At 36.5% G+C, this 25,632-nt stretch overlaps 1 protein-coding gene across 1 annotated transcript in view; it reads left to right on the plus strand.

The window, feature by feature from the left end:
- SBF2 (SET binding factor 2) overlaps positions 1 to 25,632 on the plus strand; it is a 481,484-nt gene that overhangs the window by 66,206 nt on the left and 389,646 nt on the right. Inside the window, exon 2 of the mRNA XM_057553258.1 lies at positions 25,111 to 25,196. Within this exon, the coding sequence (XP_057409241.1) occupies positions 25,111 to 25,196 (86 nt within the window). The remainder of the gene's footprint in view (positions 1 to 25,110; positions 25,197 to 25,632) is intronic.

Genomic DNA, 25,632 nt, shown 5'->3' on the forward strand with positions numbered 1-25,632 from the left:
GCCAGAGTTGAGAAGTTAGGAATGTTGGGGAGGTGAATTTATTATGTTCAGCTGGCTTTCTTACTCACTAATTATGTCCCCCCAAGATGGATGTTCTCTACCAGCTTTAAGAAAATACAGTGGTGAGGGGAATGCTGGCATCCTTAAAAAGTGCTGTAGTGGCAGTCTTTTCTTTTCTTGGTATGAGTATGAGAGAGGCTGCTATAAAATGGGCCCCTTTAAGTGAGTGGGATCCTGGAATGGCAGAGACAAGTAACAAGTTAACCGTCAGGGGCAAGGTGGACAATGGTTATCATAGCGGATTGACATGGAGGGGCAGCTCACTAAGGTCTTACTTGATCTGGATGCCTGAATTAAAGCAAACAAACAAGCCAAACGAAACACCTTAGGTCTGATAAACATAGGATTGATTTTAGGTCAGCATACTGGAATCAGCTAATCCCCATACCTTTATCACTTCACATATCTAGAACTCCCTGGATAAAGAGGAGGCAAGGTACTTTCCTTTGAGGCAGTTAATTTTTTTCATAGCCTTCCCTAAAGAAAGGGACCTTTGGCCATATATGAGTGTGACTGTGCATCAGGGAAGGGAAAATACTCAACCTTTCAGGGATTACTGGAACCTGAGCTAATGCTAATTCCTAGTGACTCAGGATGCCACTGTGTCCCACCAGGCAGAATGAGAGCTTATGGAAATCAGGAGTGGAATGGAGCTTTGGCTTGAAACTGTTTTCACAGTGCTGCTGGTGGGTCTGTGAATTCATCCTGTGGTTATATCTAGTTTCTTAGTACATATTTGGAATAAATATGTTTGACAGCTGGGAGAATTCCCAAACTGGCTTCCATATCCATGGATTAAGAGTCATTATGGCAGGAAGAGCCAGGTATAGCCCCCTGAAGCTCTCTCTTTCTACCAAGATAATAAACCAAGAGCAGTCTCACATCCAGAATTACAGAGATTAATGCTGCATTAAAGAGTTGAAAGGTTCAGGGGTGGAAAGGTTCAGGCTGCATTGAACTCTCTTGTCTGTGTGGAAGATAGGTAGATCTTGGAGGATGATGATGTATTACCATAACCTTCATCCACAACTCTAGTTCTATCTGGTTCTATCTGGTGTTCCACATGTGGTCTCTTCACTAGAAACAGACCCTGGCACCCAGTGATTAACTACTGATCTATCAAATGCCTTACCAAAAATAAAGGGGGGGGACTTCCCTGGTGGTCTAGTGGTAAAGAATCCGCCTTCCAGTGCAGGGGACGTGGGTCCCTGGTCAGGGAACTAAGATCCCACATGCCACGTGGTAACTAAGTCCACGTGCTGCAACTACTGAACCCGCATGCCACAACTAGAGAGAAGCCTGTGCACCGCAATGAAAAGATTCCGTGTGCCATAACTGCTGAGCTCGTGCATCTCAACTAGAGAGCCTGCATGCTGCAAACTAAGGAGCCCACGCACTCTGGAACCTGTGCGTCACAACTACAAAGCCCACGCGCCCTGGAGCCTGCGTGCCACAACTAGAGAGAGAAAACCTGCACGCCACAACTAAAGAGAAGGCCGTATGCCGCAACCAAGAGCCCACACGCTGCAACAAAAGAGCCCGCGTGCCTCAACAAAGATCCTGTGTGCCTCAACTAAGACCCGACACAGCCAAAAAAAGAGAAAAATGTATATAGCCACACACACATATGCAAAGATCATCAGAAATGACCAGCAGTGTAATACCACCATATTGTCACCATATTACCTCCATGATTAGGTTAGTTTTTTAGCTCTGTGCTATAATTTAGTCTATGGGGATTTTGTTCATCTCACTATCTCAGAGTGTATCTCACTGGTTCCCTACAATGATGACATAATGCTCAATGACAAGACTTTGGGTTAGAGAACTAGCAAGCACCCTAGAGCCTTTGTAAAGACCCAGCAGTAGTACATGAAGCCCATAAAAATTTTAAGAATCTGACACCTTAGTGAAGTTTCTCAGGTGGCAGTGTTTAGGGATATGTTGAGATGTCCCTTCTAAAGTAGAAGATAAGCTACTGCATCTTATATCCCCTGCTACCAGTGAAGCTGAAGAAGCTGGATCCCTGAGACCATAGATATGTCTTTAGTCTTGGGCTCCCACTTCTAGACTTCCTTTATATGAAATGAAACAAACTTCTCCCTTGTTTAAGCTGCTAATATTTTAGGTTTTTGTCATATGCTGCTGAACCTACTTCTAATGGAGGCACTGAATACCCAGATGGGTAAGGTGCCCCTCTCCGAGACAAGGAATGGAGGAGGAAAAGATACAGGTTTTGTAGAAACGATGGAAAAATCCCATTTTGGTCATGTTTAATTTACTGCATCTGTGGAAATGCTCAGTAAGGGATGTAGATGGCATTGGGAGCTTGAGAAAGATTCTGTTTTATCTGGTAGAAAAAGGCAATGTTTGTTTTTAAGGGAATGAAACCTCAGGGAAAACAACCAGCCTTATAACTCGTTCACTTCTTTTTGTAGGACAGGAAGTTTGATTTTTGAGAAGAATTGAGCAGAAAACATAAGGCTTGCTGGTATCTGTGCTGGTAGTTCTGCTCAAAGGTGAGCTTTGAGATGGAGATAGGGAGTTAGCGATGTGAAAGAAAGAGAAGGGGAGAATGCTGTAGGTAGAGGACATGTTTAAACTGTATTTGGGAAGAAGAAATTTAGCATCTGTATTCCTTTAAGGACCTGATTGATTTGCAAGGCACAGGTTGCTAGAGATTCTTTCAAACTCAGAGATTTCCTGCCTTCTCCTTTATTGAGTTAGAGTTAGGGAATCCATTGATAGGAACATGTTGAATGAGTTTTAATGAGAAATTTAGGTGTATCACGCCTGACTGCATTGTGTAACAAACAGGAATCTCTTGTTTAAGGAAGATGAACGTGATGACCTTTGCTGTTGTTCAGTCAATAACTTTTCTCCTTAGTTTAAAAATGTTCTATTTTAAAATTCTTATGCTAAAACTAAGTACCTGTCTCATAATAATCTTATCTTCAGTTGGAGGGAAACTTAAACAACATAGTGAAAGTGATACAGCAAGTCGTAGTAGAGAAGAATTATATTTTAAATGTGTAATTTTTTTATTCTAAAAGGATCAAGATATTATGCATACAACCAACATATTAGTGTTTTTAAACTGTTTCTAAGAAAGTTGTCTGAAATTTTTATGTGGGATTACTTTTTCTGCTGTATTATCAACAGGGGCTAAATATTCTGTGGTATCACGGTAATACATTTCTATAATACTTTGAAAGACATAGGTACACTGTTATATTAGAAATTCCAGAAAACCCCAGCTGTTTCTTTTTCTCTTCCTCACTTCTCCTTTCCTTCCATCTGTGTTCTTTCTGTCCTACTGTATCTATCCCTCTTTTTTTTGTAAGGTTGCTGATTTCTCAGTATTACATGATAAGCATGTTTTTGTGATATTCAGTTTGGTTTAAGATAACTTTAACCAGTCTAGAAAGAGATCTGTCATTCTACATCATACAAAATAACAGTGTTTAAGCAGTAGCCTGGAGTTCTTTGCCAGCAGATGAGTTATTGAGGCATAGTTTAAATTCATATAGTTTAAATGAGTGTAGTTTTCCTAGCAAGGTAATCTGTCTGGAGATTTTTATCTACTCTTTAGGTTGGCAACCATAGTTTTGTTCCCTCTAGTGGTAGATGTATGTATTTCACATTTTCTGGTGTCTATCATGCATAGAATTTTAGAGCCAGAAGGGACCTAAGATCACTTTATAGGTGAGAGACTGAGGTTCAGAGAAGTTAAAGGATTTGCTTAAGGTTACTATTTAGAGATAGAGCTAAGACAAGCCTGGGATCTCCTGATTACCAATGTAGTGTTCTTTTTTAAAACAAGACTCAATGGTGTATGTATATATCTGTGAGGACTTTCTTAGATTAGTTAGAAGATACTTACTGTGAGAAGGTATTTATATTTTGAGTTATTTCTGTTTATTCATAATTACTGTTGATGTCTTTAGTGTAGTGGTTTTTTGAGAAATAGACCCTTGGAAGAGTGACCAAGATAGAAAGGGAAATGAAAATCATATTTACCTTTGAGAAGACACAGTAATTGTCTTCAAGTAGTTGAAGGATTACTTGTCAGAGAAGGGTGAGCTTATTTTTAGCTTGTTACATTGAGTGTAGCAAATATTAATTATTGAATCTCTGGGCTTTCCCTGGGATGGTCTAGTTTCTTTCAGTAGAATAGGAGAGAGGGCCCTAGAATTGGACTTATCTACAGGGTCATACCCAGATTAAGTTCTGTGTTGAAAGAAGAGTTAATTCCGGCAATTACTACCCACCTGCCCTGCTACAGTACAGCAACTAAAGGTTGCAAGTCAGGCAAGCAGTAAAATTCAAGGTTAGAGAAGTTTTAAGTGATCCAAATGTTGTTGGACTGAGGATAGAGAATGGAGAATATTGCCCTGGAAGGAGGTTTAGAGCCAGTTGACATCAAGACACCAGCCATTGGTTGAGAAGCATATTGAGTACTGGATTTAGGATGACTTGGATTCACATTTGTGGGCTGCCGCTTATTTATACAATGTGACTTTGGGAACATTACCTGGTATGTAAATTTATTTCTTTATGTGTAAAATGGAGATTGATATTTTTATTTCATAGCTTGTTAGGATTAACTCATGTATAGTAACTGCACAGTAAATATTGTTTGGATGTGATCTGAAGGTGTCTGACCTGAACAAAAACAAAACCCCAGTCCTAGGGAGACTTGGATTCTAAACAAATATTTCAACATATGGAAGAACTTTCTAATAATTTGGGAAGTAGTAATTTCATTTTTACTTAGAGGTGTTAAGGCAGAGGCTAAACAACTGTTTGGGGATATTGTAGAAGGTATTTAAACATTGAATTGAATTGTTATACTTTTTGTTTAATTATCAGATATGATTTATGAAACTCATGAAGAGAATTATAGTTTATCGTATGTACTCATATTTTTGCTCTGTCCACTGTTCTTCTTTCCTGATGCTCCAGTATTGCTTCCTTTATCATTTCTTTTCTGTTTGAACAATTTCCTTTAGCTGATCTTTAAGGGTAGGTCTTTTAGTGGCAATTTCTTAGTTTTTCTTCATCTGAGAATGTCTGGATTTCCCCGCCATTCCTGAAGGATATTTTGTTGGAAATAGAATTCATAGTTGATAGTTCTTTCTCTCAGCACTTAAAAAATGTTGTGCCACTTCCTTTTGACCTCCATGGATTCTGATGAGAAGTTTGCTGTTATTTGAATAGGTGTTATCCTGTAGGCAACATATTGTTTCTCTCTTGCTTCTTTCAAGATTTTGTTTTAAGTTTTCAGAAGTTTAATTATTATTGTGTCTTGGTGTAAATTTCTTTGAATTTATCCCATTTGAGGTTCCCTCAGCTTCTTTTTTTTTTTTTTAACAGATTATTTTATTTTTTGAAAAATTTATTTATTTACTTATGGCTGTGTTGGGTCTTCGTTTCTGTGCAAGGGCTTTCTCTAGTTGTGGCAAGCGGGGGCCACTCTTCATCGCGGTGCACAGGCCTCTCACTATCGCGGCCTCTCTTGTTGCAGAGCACAGGCTCCAGTTGCACAGGCTCAGTAATTGTGGCTCACGAGCCCAGTTGCTCCGCGGCATGTGGGATCTTCCCAGACCAGGGCTCGAACCCATGTCCCCTGCATTGGCAGGCAGATTCTCAACCACTGCGCCACCAGGGAAGCCCACCCTCAGCTTCTTGAATTTTTCTACTTTGCCAAATTTGGGAATCTTTCAGCCATTATTATCTCTGAATACTCTTTCAGTTACACTCCCTCTTCTCCTTCTAGTACTCCAGTGGTATGAATGTTAGATACTTTGTTATGGTCCCATGGATCCCCAGGGCTCTGTTCTTTATATTTTATTTCCTCACATTGTTCAGAATTGGGTAAAATCTATTGATCTCTCTCAGAGTTCACTAATTCTGTCCTATGCTGTCTCTATTCTACCATTGAATCCTTCTACTGATATTTTTATTTTGGTTATTTTATTTTTTTAGTTTTATAATTTTCATTCATTTTATAACTTCTGTTTCTTTGCTGATATTTCCTATTTTTTCCTTTGTTTCAAGGGAGTTTGGGATCAATTATTGATGAATTTTTATGACAGCTGCTTTAAAATCCTTGTCTTATATTCCAACAACTGATTCATGTCTCTTTTGGCATCAGTTGACTTTTCAGGTTTGATTTTCCTGGTTCCTGGTGCGATGGATGTTTTACAAATTGCATCCTGGATATTTTGGCTGCTGAGTTAGTTATTCTGTTTAGATTTAGCACATGGACCATTGTCTAATTTTGTAAGCTGTTGTGCCAGTGGCAGTCTAGTTTTCAGTTCTTTGCAATATTATTTTGGTCTTCTTGGTTTATCTGGTTCTCCCACTGGTCCAGGCTAGTGCTGTCTGAAGTGGCAGAAGAAGATGTTCCCCAGGCTGGGCTGTCTGATGTCTCTTGGTGGGGGAGGGGAATCTCAGACCCACAGGGCCTAAAATGTTGAGTTGACATTTTTTTCCTTTAAGTATTTTAAAGATGTGACTCCATTGTCTTTTAACTTACATTGTTTATAATGGGAAGTCTGCTGTCATTTTTACCTTTGTTCTTCATGTCTCTTTTTTTCTGGTTGTTTTTAAGATTTTCTCTTTATATCGTTTTAAATTAATTTGACTATTATGTGCCTTGGTATAGTTTTCCCCAATTTTTTTTGTGTGTGTGTGTGTTTGTGGTTTGTTGAGCTTCTTGATCATTGGGTTTACAATTTGTATCAAATTTGGACAAATAAAATTTCATCAAATTTGGCCATTATTACCTCAGATATATCTTGGTCTCCCTCCCCCCTCCCTGACTCCTGTTACATGCATATTAGGCCAATAGAAGCTGTTCCACAGCTCACTGATGCTCTGTTTATTTTTTGCAGTCTGTTTGTCTTTCTTTGTTTCATTGTGGAGACTTTATATCACTATAACTTCAAGTTCATTGATCTTTTTTTTCTGTAGTGTCTAATTCATTAATTCTATCCAGTGTATTTTTCATGTCTGTATATCTGAAAATATGCAACAAAGTTATAATAACTTTGAATGTCCTTATCTGCTAATTTCATCACCTTTGTCATTTTTTTTTTTTTTTTTTTTAAGGATTTTCTTTTTAATTAATTAATTTATTTATTTTTGTCTGTATTGGGTCTTCGGTTCGTGCGAGGGCTTTCTCCAGTTGCGGCAAGCGGGGGCCACTCTTCATCGCGGTGCGGGGACCGCTCTTCATCGCGGTGCGCGGGCCTCTCTCCATCGCGGCCCCTCCCGTTGCGGGGCACAGGCTCCAGACGCGCAGGCTCAGCAATTGTGGCTCACGGGCCCAGCCGCTCCGTGGCATGTGGGATCTTCCCAGACCAGGGCTCGAACCCGTGTCCCCTGCATTAGCAGGCAGATTCTCAACCACTGCGCCACCAGGGAAGCCCACCTTTGTCATTTTGAGTCTGTTTCAGTTGACTGATTTTTCTACTCCTTATGGCTCATACTTTCTTTTCTGCTTCTTTTCATGCCTGGTGGTTTTTGACTTAGATGTTAGACATTGTGCATTTTACTCTGTTGAGTGCTGGATATTTTTATGTTTCTATAACTGTTCTTGAACTTTGTTCTGGGGTGTAATTAAATCACTTGAAAATAGCTTGATCTTTTTGAGGCTTGTTTTTCAGTTTTGTTAGGTGGACCCTCAGCAGCATTTAGTCTAGGGCTGATTGTTCCACACTACTGAGGCAGTACTCTTCTGAATTCTCTACTTGAAGCCCTGGGAATTATGGCAGCATTTTTCTTTGTTGGTTGGTTTGTTTTCCCACTGTTGGTTATTGGGAACACAAGCTATTCCTGGCCTTATGTGAGCTCTGAGACTCATTCTCTCTGTTCCTTTCATGTGGTTTATTCCCTGGCCTCAGGTGGTTTTTCTCATGTTCAAGTAATGAGTACTCAGCTGAAGACTCAGGTAGATCCTCTGCAGATCTCTGGACTTCTCTTTTCCTGTGAATCTCTCTTCTCTTTGGTATTCTGCCTTGTGAACTCTAACCTCTTTGGCTTTCCTGGACTCTCAACTCTATTGCTTCAACTCAGGGAAGCTGCTAGACTTCACTTGGATTCCCCTTTCCTGTCCTGCAGTCTGGGAACTCTCACCAGGGAGTAAGCTGGGGCAATTGTAGGACTCATTTGTTTATTTTCTCTCCGAGTTTACTGTCATCTACTGCCTGATGTCAGTGTCTGAAAACCATTGTATTTTTTTCTGCTTTTTTAGTTGTTGCAAGTTAGAGGGTAAATTCAGTCCTTGTTGCTTTCGTCTTGGGAGAGGTGGCAGTCCCTAAAGTAATGATTTTGGAATATTTTATTCTGTAGCCAGTGGGAGAATCATTTAATGATTTTAAGCAAGGGAGTTAGTGCGATGAACTGTGACTTTGCAGAGCTTATTTCGATACTGCCAGAAGCTTGAATATGTTGGAGTGAAGAGGAGCAGGAAGATGATGAGGCTGTAGCCATCATTTAGGTGAAAGATGATGAGAATTTGAACTGTTGGAGTGATTGTGAATGATGCTGTGGCGTGGACACAGTTGGTAGATATTTGGAGCTATAGACTTGATAAGGCTTTCTCTTTTAAAATATTGATATACAACTGTATAGTTTTTATAGCATTTCAGACTGTGAACAGCTTTTCATGCATTGCTGTGAAAGAAGGCATTTTTATTCAGTAAGAAGATGCAATCTGAAGAACTTTATCAAAACGCTAAATCACATATTTAGTTTTAATTTCAATTTGTACTCTTTTCTCTTTTCCTAAATCCTGACCTTTAATCTCTCAATCACTGGATTTATACATTATCGATAAACTGTGAGTTTAATAGAAGCTAAGGTTATATAGCTATTATTGACTTATTATTTTTAATGGTATACCTTGTTCTCTATGTATTCTGTTCAATTTTGAAATGCATTCTTTTTCACTTCTGTGAAAGCCCATGGGCTTTTTGCTAAATTTAACTCTGGAAAAAAATAGTTTGTGTGTTCTAAATAAGCCTTTTGAATAATAGGAGATTATACTGGAAATTCGGAAAATCATATTGCATTCCTACCTAAATTTTTGAATAACCACAAAAAGGCTTGTTTCAGTTGAAAAAAACAGACTTCTTTGATTAAATACTAAATGGATCAAATATGAAAGCCTTTTGTGGAATGATTTCCTGCATGCTTTCTTTTCAGTGAATGAACAGTTTTTATTTTCCTTATCCTTTGAAAGTTGGTCTTTACTGGCACAATTAGATCTTGTTTTGGTGAGCTTTGATCTTCTGATTATTTTGGCATTATAGCACAAGTCTTCTGATGAATAAGCAAACATTTAAACAAATTATCATTTGCTAAAAAGCAGATTTTGTAAATCAAGTATCAGGAGCTTGGGACCTGCAAGACCCTCATCTTAATTTTACCTGTGAACAAGTAAATTAAGTTTCTGCTGATCAGCTTTTACCCTGTTAAGATGTATAGATCAGTTATATATTCCTGAAAGGTCAGAAGTTCTCATTTTCTAGCATTGTGTTTTTGCTTCAGTCATTTCCCCTTGAGGGTGATTTTCTCAATGAAGAAGAGAAGAACAGGTACTAGGCAGAGTGCTGAAATTGCAGATTGTTTGGGGATAGAATGGGATAGAAGGACTGGTGCCAATGTCCATAATGTGTGTATAGCATGTTTGACCAAGACTTTTTCCCTGTGGAAATTTTAACTTCAGTTGGGAAAATAAAAAATTTTAATCAGACTTATGCCGATATTGATGAAGTGTTTTTGGAAAATATTTTCTGGAGGAACTCCTTGAGCAATTTTTTAGTATAACACAAATAATTTCCATTTTTTCCATTTTTGTTTTTATTTTACTGAAATAGTTTTTAAGATTTTGTCAACACCTATCGAACTGTTAAAATGGTCACATTCTATGAAATGTATGCCCTCACTTAAAAAAAATGAGTGATATAAATGCAGTGAGTAACACATAGGATCTAAAACATGCCTGTGCTAGGCTAACTAAAGAAATTTAATAGGTACAACTTGAGTCTGCAACAATGTTTGTACAGGTACAGGATAGCATCAACATGTTTAAAAAAAGGTTTACATGTTTCATTCAAAAGTCTTGTGGTAACCAAAAGACCTAATATAATTAACACTTTAAGCTTCATTGTTAGCAGCACAGTTATTTAGAACAACAGTTCTCTATACTGCATCACTTAGACCAACTCAGTAATCTCAAGTACTGTGTTCAGTTCTGAATACTACTCAGGCAAACTGGCACACGCTTATTTTGTTATAATCATGGTCATCATTATCGTCATCATCATCAACACTTATATAGCGTTTACCATGCGCCAAGTGCTTGTTGAAACACTTTACATGTATATTAACTCATATTTTTCCTGACAAGAGCTCTTAAGAGGTAGCCCTCTTTTATGTATGGGGAAAACAGTGAAGCACAAAGAGGTAATGCAATTTTCACAGAGTCAGGTAGCAAGTAAATGGCAGAACTGGATGAGAATGCAGGTAATCTAGACCCCCACTCCATATTCCTAACCCTGTTAAAAAAAAAAAATCACATTGGGATCTGTGGGACAAACTGAAACTATTTAAGTTGAAAAAGTAAAAATCAGGGGGAGGAGGAGGCAGGGGATAAGATTTTTGTTAGTTATATTCAAATATTTGAAGGACTACAATGTAGAAATGGGACTAAATTTATCCTATATAGTCCCAGGAAGGAGCACCGTGACCAGCAAGTAGATATTATAACAAAACAGATTTTTTTTTTTTTAGTTTTTCTTTCATTCATGTCAACAAAATCAGATATCTACTAATGCAATGAAATATTGTTACCAAATATTTTAGTTTTCTAGGGCTGATGTGACCAAGTACTGCAATTTAGGTAGCTTGAAGCAACAGAAATTTATTCTCTCACAGTTCTAGAGATTAGAAGACCAAAATCAGGGTGTTGGCAAGGTTGGTTCTTTCTGGAGGGTGCTGAGGGAGAGTCTGGTCCATGCCTGTCTTCTAGCTTTTGGTGGTTGCTTGCAGTCCAAGACATTCTTTGACTTGCAACTCTAACATTCCAGTCTCTGCTTTTGTCTTCACATGGCATTTTTCCTGTGTATCTGTCTGTATCTCTGTTTTCTCTTCTTCCAGGGCACTGGCCGTTGGATTAGGGCCTACCCTAATCCAGTATGACCTCATTTTAACTAATTAAGACCATATTCTAAATAAGACCATATTTCCAAATAAAGTTTTATTTTGAGGTTCCAAGTAGGCATGAATCTTTGGGGTACATTATTCAACCTGGTACACCTTATAACTAAAATACATTTTAGTTATATACCTCATAACTAAATACATTTCCTATCTTCTGGGGCTTAGAAAGAGTTTAAAATTATTCAAATTCATTTAAAGATACCTATTTTTAAAAATTAAAAACTAAAATGTATGTATAGAGAGAGCCAGAGAAGAAATAGTTATTCTCATTAAATATTTTTTAATCTGTGAATTTAGTTTTATTTTTGATTCCATATATAAGATATTCTCCTTAAATTTTAACACAGTTGTCTTCTCAGTTTGTATTCACATATTACATTTAGTACTTAAAAAAATAATTTGCTAGATTGATGATAATACTGCACATCATAGTTAAAGTTTCCTGTATCAGGTTCTCAGAAAGATCTTCTATGATAATCATCCAGAGATAGAATAGGCTGCCTTGGGATATTGCACATTTCTATCACAATATCTTCCAAACAGACTAGAGGAACATGTTCAAATATAGAGAAAACTATTACAGGAGGAAAATATACATTACAGATGAATTATGCTAGGACTCTTTCATTCTTCCATAGATTACAGTAGATTCCATTCTGACTGTAGGCAAAATTTAAAGAAGATGTATTCCTTCCTGATTGTCTTAACTCTCTGGTAGCAGAAGTATTTACTCATGTAAACACCACTGCATTAAGAATAAAGAAAATTTCCATCACTCTAAAAAATTCCCTCATACCTCTTTTATTCAAGTCGATCCCTAATACGCATCCTTAGGCAACCACTGATTTGCTTTCTATCACTATAGAGTAGATTTATCTTTTCTGCAGTTTCATGTGAATGAAATCCTGTAGTATGTACTCCTTTGTGTTTTGCTTCTTTTGATCTGCATAATTATTTTGAGATTTATCCATGTCGTTACATATATCAGCAGTTTTATTTTTTAGTGCTGAATTATGTTCCAGTGTATGAATATACCACAATATTTTTATCCATTTACCTACTAATGGCCCTAAGTATTTCATGATTTTTGATGTATGGCATATGTTTTTTAAATTTTAATTTTTATTGCTAGTATATAGAAATCTACTAGTATATAGAAATACAATCAATATTTTATATTGATCCTTAGAAGTCTTGCTAAACTCATTTATTCTAGTAGCTTTTTCAAGATTTCTTAGGATTTTCTATAGGTTGTCTTCAAATAAAGACAATATTACTTATACTTTTCCCATTTGTATACCTTTTGTGTCTTTTTCTTATTGTATTGCACTGGTTAGCACTTCCAGTACAATGTTGAATAGAAGTCATGGTAGTGGACATCCTTTTTCTGTATCTTAGTGGAAAAGCATTTAAGTCTATATCCATTAAGTATGATGTTAGCCATAGGCTTTTTATAAATGCTTTTTATTGTATTGAGGATGTTTTATTTGTTATTTGCTGAGTGTTTTTTTAAATCATGAATGGATATTGAATTTTGTCAAATGCTTTTTTCTGCATCTGTTGAGACAGTCATATGGGTTTTCTTTATTGTCCAATTTATTGATTGGTTCTAATAACAGTACCACATTGTCTTTTTAAAATAAATATATTTATTTATTTGTTTATTTATGGCTGCATTGGGTCTTTGTTGCTGCGTGCAGGCTTTCTCTAGTTGCAGCAAGCAGAGGCTACTCTTTGTTGCGGTGTGTGGGCTTCTTAGGGCTCTAGGCACGCGGGCTTCAGTAGTTGTGGCACACAGGCTTCAGTAGTTGTGGCTCGCGGGCTCTAGAGCACAGGCTCAGTAGCTGTGGCGCATGGGCTTAGTTGCTCCACGACATGTGGGCTCTTGCCGGATCAGGGCTCGAACCCATGTCCCCTCCATTAGGAAGCGGATTCTTAACCACTGCGCCACCAGGGAAGTCCCTACCACATTGTCTTGATTCCTCTAGCTTTAATTGTAAGTCTTTAAGTCAGGTAATATAAGTCCTTTTCTGCTCAATTTTGATTCTACTCCCTGCAGTTTCTCCAGTGTGGGGGCTTAAACTGCTCCAGCAATTTTAGTCCTTGCTGCAGAAATGTTGTCCTTGCCCTTCCATTTTGAGCTGGTGCTCTCAAATTGGCCATTCTGCTTTCTAGTGAATACTTGTTGGCTATTTTGGGGTCCTCCTCTTCTCAAACCATTACTGTTGTTTCTTTCTTAATCCTGCACAGATGCAGATACTTTCCAGATTTGGTGGATGTTTATGGTTTTTCTCCCATTAGAGTATTTCAGAGATACCTTTTCACCTAGTTTTCTTATGCATGTTGTCCATGAGTATTTGGTTGTGCTATTTTTAAAAAAATTGTTGTAAAAAATGCATAATATAAAATTTATCATCTTAAACATTTTTAAGTATACAGTGCATCAGTGTTAACTACTACATATGTGTGTGTGTGTGTATATATATATATATGTTGGTTTGTAACAGATCCCTAGAACTTTTTCAGATTGCAAAACTGAAACTCTATACCCAGTGAACAAAACTCCCCTTTCCTTTCTTCCTGAGCCCCTCTCAACCACCATTCTACTTTATATTTCTAGGAGTTTGCCTACTTTACACTTGTCATGTAAGAGGATGCAGTATTTGGCTTATTTCACTTAGCGTAATGTCCTCAAAGTTTATTCACATTGTAGCATATGACAGGATTGACTTCTTTTTTAAGGCTAAATAATATTCCATGTATGTATGTACCACATTTTCTTTATCCATTCATCTGTTAATAGATGTTTTGGTTGCTTCTACCTCTTAGCTATTGTGAATAATGTTACAGTGGACATGGATGTGCAAATGTCTCTTTGAGATTCTATTTTCAATTCTTTTGAATATATACCCAGAAATGGGATTGTTGGATTATATGGTAATTCTATTTTTAATTTTTTGAGGAACCTCCATACTGTTTTCTACAAGGGCTGTACCATTTTATATCCTAGACAACAATCCACAAGAGTTCCAGTTACTCTGCATCCTCACTAACACTTGTTATTTTCTGGAATTTTGATAGTGGCCATCCTAACCTGTGTGGTTTTGATTTGCATTCCCTAATGGTTAGTGATGTTGAGCATCTTATCATATGCTTGTTGGCCATTTGTAGGTCTTCTTTGCAGAAATGTCCATGTAAGTTCTTTGCCTATTTTTAAATTGGATTTTTATTGTTGTTGTTGAGTTGTTGGAGCTCTTAATATATTGTGGATATTAACTCCTTATCAGATATATGGCTTGCAAATACTGTCTCCTGTTCTGCAGGTTGCATTTTACTGTGTTGATTGTTTCCTTTGCTGTGCAGAAGTTTTTAGGTTTGATGTAGTCCCATTTGTCTATTTTTTTACTTTTGTTGCCTGTGTTTTTGATGTCGTATCTGAGAAATCATTGCCAAATCCAATGTCATGAAGCTTTTCCCTTTTGTTTTCTTCTAGGAATTTTGTAGTTCAGGTCTTAGGTTTAGGTTTTTAATCCATTTTGAGTTAATTTTTGTATGTGGTGTAGGGTAAGGGTCCAACTTTATTCTTTTGCATGCGGATATCCAGTTTTCCCAGCACTGTTTGTTGAAGAAACTATTCTTTCCCCATTGTGTAGCCTTGACACTTTTCTTAAAGATAATTTGACCATATACATGAGGGTTTATTTCTGGGCTCTCTATTCTGTTACATTGGTCTTTATGCCAGTTCATTGTGATATTTTGATGCTATTTTTTATATGGGAATTCAGACAGATTGACGAGCTACATTTCTGCTACCTCCATCTCCATCTTCTCTCAGATTTTTGCTTTTTATAGATTTGAAGAGGATGTCTTCTGTTTTCCACCATGTAATTAATAAAAGTGTTGATTGGGACAGGGTAAAACAGATATCAACTAAAGGCTGTCCTTTAGGTTGCCACTGATTTCTTAATAGGCTTTAGAGACCTCGCTTATGTTAAGGAGATAATATTAACAATGGGAGCTCCTTTAAATTATATTCTTCAAGTAAAGGAGTAAGTCTTAAATTGACCTAATTTTTCTTGTCCCAAGTCTGTCTTTTGTGGCAGATTCTGTGCTGCTAGGTATGCTGCTAATAGGCTGCTATTAATCTCATTGTTAATAGCAGCCTTGTGTGATGGGCATTATATTAACCATATTTTGAGGTTGAGAAAACAGAGATTTTGAGAGATTAAGTGTATTTTTCAAGGTCACAAGACTATGAAATAGCAGAGCCTGAATTTGAAACTAAGTCTGACTAACGTCCAAGCCTGGGTTCTTTCCATTATACTAATCAGAGGTCAGATATACTATGTCTGCCATGTTTCTTTATCAGAACTCTTCTACTTCCTGTCTAAGGACAAATCTATGTTGATTCTGCTCTTGTCCTCCTTGGGAGAGATGAGGATCAGTTAGGAACCAAGGGATGGGCAATCTTTGATGAAAATAAGAGGACATTTTATAGGATGTATTGTTCTACATTATCTGTTCATTTACTTGTAAAATTATTTCAGGGGTCAGTCATAAAGGTTACTGTTTCATTTGTGTAATATTCCTATTTAGAAGTCTCTGTTAGTACCCTTAATTTAAAAAATGTTTTTTGGCTTTTCACTGTTTTTTTCCCAACTGTTTATTGGGGTAAAATTGACAAATAAAATTTAAGATATTTAAAGAATACATCATGGTGATTTGATATAGATATGCATTGTGAAAGGATTCCCCCATCTAGTTAATTAACTCATCCATCACTTCACATATTTATCTTTTTTTTTTTTTTGGAAACAAGTTCAACTCTGTTAGCAAATTCCAGTTTTACAATACAGTGTTATCAACTATAGTCACCATGTTTTACCTTAGATCCTGAGACTTATTCATCTTATGGTTGAAAGTTTTTACTCTTTTACCAGTCTCTCCCTGTTTTCCCCCAGCATTACTCTAAGTGAAATACACCAGACAAAGACAAATACCCTCTTCATTAATAAAGCTAGAGACTTCTGCTTTTGCATGTAGATATTAATAAATTTACTCTGTTATTTGGTTTATATATTTGAAATGTGTTAGCCAGTCAGAAAGTCCATACTTTAATTTCCATAATTATTCATGAATAATTTTGCAATATTACATGTAGACTGAGTGTAAAGTTTGCTAAGTGTATAAATCATCTGAAAAACAGTCACTGTGTAAAGAAGTCACCATGTATATGCATCATGCACTTTTAGACAACTTGAATTGCATTTTAAAAATTGAACTATAGTTGATTTATAACATCATATTAGTTTCAGGTGTACAACACAGTGACTCAGCATTTTTATAGGTTATACTCCATTTAAAGTCACTACAAAACAATGACTGTATTTCCCTATTCTGTATAGTACATCCTGTAGCCTATCCATTTTATACATAGTAGTTTGTACCTCTCAGTCCCCTACTCCATCCCGCCTCATAGCAAATATAGAGACAGACTCACAGGTATAGAGAACAGACTTAATGAATTGCTTTTTAAAGCATGAAAGAATGTCTGCTTTTAAGATTTTTCTTTTGGATATACCATTACTTATCATTTTATTTGGATTCTCAAGAAATTACATTTCTCATCATTGGACTTAAGTGATGCTGCTATTATGTCAAAATAAGAATAAGAAATATCTCTGTTCCAAAATTTGGAATATTTTAGTTTTTCTATCCCTTATTTCCTTAGACTCATAACCTGATTTCTAAACAGTATTATTTTCTTCCCTAATCTTTACCCATTGTTATACTGTGCCTACATCTGTCCTTTTACTGATAAAAATTAATCATTTAAGTGCTGTTTAAAACCCCAATTCAAGTTTTAAATGTCCTCACAGCAGGTTTTATCCTTAGCACCTAACCCAAGGCCTGGCATTGTGTTATTGTTGAATAAATGAATTGCTGTAGTAGTCTGCTTTCCATATTTTTTTGGATTTGTCCTCTTACCGTTCTGCCCAGTTTTCCAGATCACAAAAACTAGTAGCTTGTACTAAAACTCGTTCTAACCATTGCTTTCTGTGGCAGTTCATTCTGCTTTTGATAGTTCTCATTCTCACAAGGTTCTTCCTTTATATTGACTCAAAAATATCTTCTCTGAATTATAGTTTTTGGCTCTAGTTTGCTCCACTGTATCTTCTTCCACATAATAGCTCTTTACATATTTGGAGAAAGTTCTCATATGTGCTTCTTAACTTTTTAAAAAAAGTTTTCTGACTAAATCTTCTTTTTATGTAAAATTTTCCAAACCCTTTACCAGTTTGAAAGGGCTTGATCTATCAGAGTGCCTCTTACAGTATATTATACTTTGGATTCTTTACTGACAAGGAATCATAGGTCCATTCTAGCTTAAGAAGGAGCAATATCATTACAATACTTCAGAAGTTTGATGACAGATGCAACAGTGCTGCCAGAGTTTACTGGAGGTAGACCTGTTCTACTGGCAAGTCTCTGCCGGGGTTTCTGCTGTTCTATAACTGGCTTTACACATGACTCCCTGTGGTTGCCTGAGCTCGCAAGTCTTAATACATCTTTTTAGCTGCTTTAGTTTCTCATTTCTTCTATTCAAAATTTCCTAGCAGAGAAATCAGATTTGTCTAGGATACCTTTTACAGCCAGGTCACTCTGGTCATAAGTTGCTTGCCGGTTTATAAATGCCCTTGCCCACCTAATAGTCCCATTCATTGACTCAACAAGTATTTTATTAAGTATCTAATATACACCAGTAATTGTTCTAAATGCCTGGGATACATCAGTAAACAAAGCAGGCCAAAATCACTGTTTTCATTCTAGTGAGGTGAGACAGACAAGTAGCAGTAAATGTGATAACCAAAATAATGGTTTCATAATTTCTCTCTGGCTGGTGAGAGGAGAGACAGGATTGTGTGCTTCTGAACGTGACTGCTGCCCTTCATTGAGCTGTGGGTGGTGCCATTTTCGGTAGAAGCTGATGCGGGCAGATGGACTTCATAAAACAAGTCTAGAGTAGATAACCACTGATCTAGTTGTTTAGCTAGACATACAGAAGACTTAGCGAATTATGCATTAGAGTAATTTCTCAAAGTTCAGAGTCTGTGTTAAACACATTAGTATATATTTTGTACGTTTACACTTTAAGCATACACAAGCCACTTAAATGATTAATTTTTGTCAGTTGGTAGTCAACAAATATCAAGCATCCTGTTTTGTATAGAGCAGAGTATTACATTTTTTCACTTAATTAACCCCTACTAACTCTTCAGTTCTTCTGCAGATGAGCTTCTTCCTTATACTACTGGCAACTCCACACCTATAGCATACTACTTAGTAACCCCCGAGAATACTGTTTGACTTTCCTGGGGCCATCTGGTAAGGCTAAAACAGTCACTTTGACTGAATGGTTGGATCATCCTAGGTCACTTGCTAATCCTTGCAGCTGGGTTGGGTAGTCTGGCAGCCCTACCAGGACCCAAGGGAAAGTGGCTTACCACACATAAAGGAGGGAAAAGTGTGCCTGATCACGCCAGTATTTCCTCACCCTTCCTAAATTTGTTTGGGGCAGTTTGTCTAGCATATGCACTTTTTTTCAAAGAAGGCTATTTCCAAATGTGCTGGTATCCTGCCAAGAGTCCCCCTTTTTATGTATGAACTCCATTTGGTCATCATATTTCTTGTTTTTATGATGGAGTAGAAGAGTAGGGGCTGGAAAGAAAAACATGAAGGCCTTGACTAATAACCGTCCCCTCTTTTTTTCAATTTAGCTGCATGCAATGCAGTGAACAATCACAATTTTGTCTGCCTAGCACCTCTCCTTTCTAAGAAGTGGTCCCCTTTCTTTTGTGGAATTTCTCTCTCTCCCTACCCAATCACCCAGCCCCATTTAATACATAGTGCAAATAGGAGCTGCTTCCACAGCCACTCACTCTGACTTACATGACCTATTTCACCTCTGGACATAATTATCAGTCCACTGGTGGACATTTGACTCTAGAACAGTCTTCCTTCAATGTGGCTTGCTCCTCAATGTAAAAGGCCATCTTGTCAGCACTCTTAAGTACAACCAGTACTTCCTATAAGAATGGTTTTATATAAATTATATAAACTTGGGAAATAAGTTTAAACATTCAGGCTAAACTCTTAAAATCCAAGAAACAAGAATCAGACAATGTTTGTTTACTTCTGTAAGGTATTTTCCTAAGTTCCTCAAAAGTTGTTAGCTGCATCAGTTTACATATTTGATGTTCAAAACCAAGTTAGCTCTTTCTGCATTTTACTTGTGAAATATCATTTTACCATTTTTATTTTTGCCTTTTTATAATCTAATTTCCATTTACAAATAACATCATATGAAATCTATCACTCATGAATCATATTTCTATGTGCACTTATAAATGTTACGTCAGCATTTCAAACTAAGCTTTCATATTATTGAAAGACTGCATATCATTATGAAATCAATAAATAATATGTTGCTCCTGGAGAACTTTTGAAAGTTATGCTCCTGCTTACGAGGAACTTTTTACTTCTCAAATTGGCAGTAACTAAAACAAATTTTAATATAACAGTTGTTGGTGAGGATGTAGTGAAAATGCCAGTCTCATTCTTATACACAGAATGTAAAAAAATTATTAATATCTTTCTGGTGAGCCCTTTGGCTTTGTGTGAGTCTTTAAAATTTTCATATTCTTTGATCCATTAGTTGTATATCTAAGAATTTTTCGGGCAAAAGTGAGATGAGGATAAAGATTTATATAGAAAGATGTTTTTTGTAGCATTATTTATAATGGAGAAAATAGAAAATGCATATTATGATCAAGGGCCCATTATAAAATATTAATAGTAAACCATTATATAAAGCTAGGTTTAGTATTATCTCAATTCTGATGAAAAAATACACGTATGAAAAAAGCTTAGGATAAAATGTTAACAGTAATTGTCTTCAGTTGTGGGATTATGGGTGATTTCTTCTTTATATTTTTATATATTCAAAAAATTTCCTGCAGTTAACATTTGTTATTTTTATAATTAGTAAAACTTAACGTGTTAAAATATTTTCTGAGCCTGCAATGCATGAGGTATGACTTTCAGAACTGAATAAACAATATAGGAACACCTGGTTAAATATGATGAGATAAATAACATGCATTTCTCTCTTTTTATAAAGAGAGGAGATGTAAGCTTAAAACAATTTCTGTCAATATTAACGAATCTATTAAAATAAACATTTAGCTCCAAATGAACTAAGTGCGAGGCATTCAGTATGCTAAGTAGTTGGGCATATAAAGATGGTACTGAAAGAACAAGAAGCTTTCTGTCATTTCTTCTGTAAAGTTTTCCATGGTTTCTCTGCTACGTTAGGTTAGGTTCTGTTCTATCATTGTACTTACCATGATATACTGAAATTATCAGTTCATTTTTGTTTCTCCTAATAGCTTATCAGTTCCTTGAGGATAGGGGCCATATCTTTTTCATTGTGTATCCCAGTATCTAGTTATTTGTTGAATTAGCTTTGATGTGAATGTAAGGAGTGGTGATGCTTGAGGTGGATTTTGAAAACTGAATGCCTATGATAAATCACTTTTAGTTTACTTTACTCTTAATGAAATCCTTTATTCCCCTATAATGATGGGTATATGAAGAGTTACTATACTGCAGCAGTTGTTAATTTTAATTGAGAATGTTTTCATTTTGCCTTTGTCAAACGTGACGTCGGTTTTAGCAGATAGTTCAGAGTTAGTCAGTAAAATGAACTTAACTTTCCGTTTATCTTTTAAAGGTAAGATTTGGTCATAAATTGATTTTAAAGTCTAGGTGAGGGCCAGGGGGAGGCCAGTTCACAGGGATGAGGATGAGAGATGATAGTGAATTTTTTTTTTTTTAAATTGAATCAGATGTTCACCCTGACACTAAAACCAGAAAAAGATATCACAAAAAAAGAAAATTATAGACCAGTATCACTGATGAACATAGATGTAAAAATCCTGAACAAAATAGTAGCAAACAGAATCCAGCAGCACATTAAAAGGATCATACACCATGATCAAGTGGGATTTATCTCAGGGATGCAAGGATTCTTCAATATGTGCAAATCAATCAATGTGATATACCACATTAACAAATTAAGGAATAAAAGCCATATGATCATCTCAATAGATGCAGAAAAAGCTTTTGACAAAATTCAACACCCATTTATGATAAAAACACTCCAGAAAGTGGTCACAGAGGGTACATACCTCAACATAATAAAGGCCATATATGACAAACCCACAGCAAGCATCATACTTAATGGTGAAAAACTGAAAGCATTTCCACTAAGATCAGGAACATGACAAGGATGTCCACTCTCGCCACTCTTATTCAACATAGTTTTGGAAGTCCTAAACACAGCAGTCAGAGAAGAAAAAGAAATAAAAGGAATACAAATTGGAAAAGAAGAAGTAGAACTGTCACTGTTTGCTGATGACATGATACTATACATAGAAAATCCTAAACATGCTACCAGAAAACTACTAGAACTATTCAATGAATTTGGTAAGGTTGCAGGATACAAAATTAATACACAGAAATCTCTGGTATTCCTATACACCAACAACGAAAAATCAGAAAGAGAAATTAAGGGAACACTCCCATTTACCATTGCAACCAAAAGAATAAAATACCTAGGAATAAACCTGCCTAAGGAGGCAAAAGACTTGTACTCAGAAAACTATAGAACACTGATGAAAGAAATCAAAGATGACATAAACAGATGGAGAAATATACCATGTTGTTGGATTGGAAGAATCAATATTGTGAAAATGACTATAAGACCCAAAGCAATCTACAGATTCAGTGCAATCCCTATCAAACTACCAATGGCATTCTTCACAGAATTAGAACAAAAAATTTTACAATTCGTATGGAAACACGAAAGACCCCGAATAGCCAAAGCAATCTTGAGTAAGAAAAACGGACTTGGAGGAATCAGGCTCCCTGACTTCAAACTATACCACAAAGCTACAGTAATCACGACAGTATGGTAGTGGCACAAAACCAGAAATATAGATTAGTGGTACAAGATAGAATGCCCAGAGATAAACTCACTCACATGTGGGCACCTAATTTACTACAAAGGAGGCAAGAACATACAATGGAGAAAAGACAGCCTCTTCAGTAAGTGGTGCTGGGAAAACTGGACAGCTACATGTAAAAGAATGAAATTAGAACACTCCCTAACACCATACACAAAAATAAACTCCAAATGGATTAAAGACTTAAATGTAAGGCCAGACACTATAAAACTCTTAGAGGAAAACAAAGGAAAAACATGCTTTGACATAAATCACAGCAAGATCTTTTCTGACCCACCTCCTAGAGTAATGGAAATAAAAACAAAAATAAACAGATGAGACTTAATTAAACTTAAAAGCTTTTGCACAGCAAAGGAAACCATAAACAAGACAAAAAGACAACCCTCAGAATGGGAGAAAATATTTGCAAATGAAACGACAGACAAAGGATTACTCTCCAAAATATACAAACAGCTCATGGAGCTCAATATCAAAAAAACAAACAATCCAGTTAAAAAATCGGCAGAAGATCTAAATAGACATTTCACCAAGGCAGACATACAGATGGCCAAGAGACACATGAAAAGATGCTCAACATCACTAATTATTAGAGAAATGCAAATCAAAACTACAATGAGGTATCACCTCACACCGGTCAGAATGGCCATTATCAAAAAATCTAGAAACAATAAATGCTGGAAAGGGTGTGGTGAAAAGGGAACTCTCTTGCACTGTTGGTGGGAATGTAAATTGATATAGCCACTATGGAGAACAGTATAGAGGTTCCTTAAAAAACTAAAAATAGAACTACCATATGACCCAGCAATCCCACTACTAGGCATATACCCTGAGAAAAGCATAATTCAAAAAGAGACATGTACTACAATGTTCATTGCAGCACTATTTACAATAGCCAGGACGTGGAAGCAACCTAAATGTCCATCGACAGATAAATAGATAAAGACGATTTGGCACATATATACAGTGGAATATTACTCAGCCATAAAAAGAAACAAAATTGAGTTATTTGTAGTGAGGTGGATGGACCTAGAGTCTGTCATACAGAGTGAAGAAAGTCAGAAAGAGAATAAACAAATATCGTATGCTAACGCATATATATGGAATCTAAAAAAAAAAAAATGGTACTGATGAACCTAGTCGCAGGGCAGGAATAAAGAGGTAGACATAGAAAATGGACTTGAGGACATGGTGTGGGAGGGCGAAGCTGGCGCAAAGTGACAGTAGCGTCTACATATACACTACCAATATAAAATAGTTGGCTGGTGGGAAGCCACAGCATAGCACAGGGAGATCGGCTCAGTGCTTTGCGATGACCTACAGGGGTGGGATAGGGAGGATGGGAGAGAGGCTCAAGAGAGAGGGGATGTGGGGACATGTGTATGCATATGGCTGATTCGCTTTGTTGTGTAACACAAACTAACACAGTATTGTGAAGCAATTATACTCCAATAAAGATCTATTAAAAAAATTTAAAAAATAATGAAGCTATCAGTGAAGAAAAAAAAAATTTTGAATCAGGTGTTAAGGTTTCCTTTACTTAGATGTCCAAATAATCAGAATGTTGTTGCTTTTACTTCAAAGTGAGTTGGAACAACATGTAGAACATGCAAACACATGAAGCTCTTAAAAAGTATTGCAGAGGGACTTCCCTGGTGGTCCAGTGGTTAAGAATCTGTGCCCCCAATGCAGGGGGCCCGGGTTCGATCTCTGGTCAAGGAACTAGATCCTGCATGCTGTAACTGAGAGCCCACATGCTGCAACTAAAAGATCGCGCACACGGCAACGAAGGTCCTGCTTGGGGCAACTAAGACCTGGTGCAGCCAAATAAATAAATAAATGTATTTTTTAAAAAGTATGGCAGAAAGCAATTTAGACCTAACATGTACTCTCTAGCCTCAAATTACTCACAGATTATATCCCCAAAGTTCAATTTTAAGTTGATCTGGTTTTTAGTGTCACAGGGTAATTTTATAACAATAATGCTATATATAGTCCAATGGTTTTCAACCAGAGGCATTTTTGCCCCCCCGAGAGCACATTTGACAATGACCTGGAAACATTTTTGGTTGTAACAACTTGGTGATTGTAGGTGGGGTGCTTATTAACTTCTAGTGAAGCTAGTGAAGCTAGTGAAGCTAAGGATGTTGCTAAACATCCTATTATGCACAGGATAGCTCCCAGCCCCCTGCCTCCAACCCAACAAGGAATTATCTGGCCCAAAATGTCAGTAGTGCTGATGTTGAGAAACCCTGTCTAGACAATGGTCAAGTTCCCAGGCCACTCTAAAAATCTTTATTTAACCCAGAACAGTGCTTATAACCCATAACTGAAGCTTAGTGCTAATGGTACCATTTCATTTGTCACTTAAAATTACTTTGTCTCCATAGAAAAGTTCTTCTTAAATATCAACTTGAGATACTGAGAAGACGGCTTTCCTTACTGGGAACAAAGTGCAGTTGCTCCCATGGTGTGGAGACTCCAATTTCAGTGCCTCTGTCTGTTCTTCCTAGCTTTTCATACGTGTTACTCTTTTGAGAGTCTATAGGATAGGGATTGCCTATCATTTCAGTGTTATGTTTAGAAGGTAGTTTTAGACCCTTTAAAACTTGAAAATGTTTAATCAGTATATCAATTTATTCAACAAATATTCATTTAGAAATAAGTATTAATATAATGAGTATTCAGATTTTTAAGTACCCTATAACCTAATTCACTTTGATTTTATTAATAGGGTCAGGAGCAGGTCTGGGGAAAATAATCCAGAGGTTTCCACAGAAGGACTGGGATGATACACCTTTTCCACAGGGAGTTGAACTGGTAAGTTGGTATTGTTTTATTGTACTTTTATAATGATATTTTTCTTTTCATGTTTCATTTATGGTTATATTTATGTTGCAGTTACTTTTAAATAATTTGGTGATTTAACTGTAACACATTATTAGAAATAATCACCCTAATACAGTAAACTTTGAATATACTGATTCTAGAATGTCTTTTTTGCTGTTCTTTTTCCTGTTTAATCTTCTCTTTAATATTAAAGATGAAATAAATGATTTTTATATACCTGGAAGCTGAAAAATTCCTCTGATTCTTTTAGTCAAAATCTTAGCCTAGTAGCTTCAGTGATAGTGTGTCACTAATCAAATATTTATTATATTTTTTTCTGAAAATTTCTAGATTGTTGTTTTAGTGAAAACTAAACAAAAACACAGACAAACAAAACCAAAGGTTGGTTTAATAGTGACCAGTCATG

This window comes from Balaenoptera acutorostrata, chromosome 9, assembly GCF_949987535.1.
Source record: "Balaenoptera acutorostrata chromosome 9, mBalAcu1.1, whole genome shotgun sequence".
NCBI classification, from domain to species: Eukaryota; Metazoa; Chordata; class Mammalia; order Artiodactyla; family Balaenopteridae; genus Balaenoptera; species Balaenoptera acutorostrata.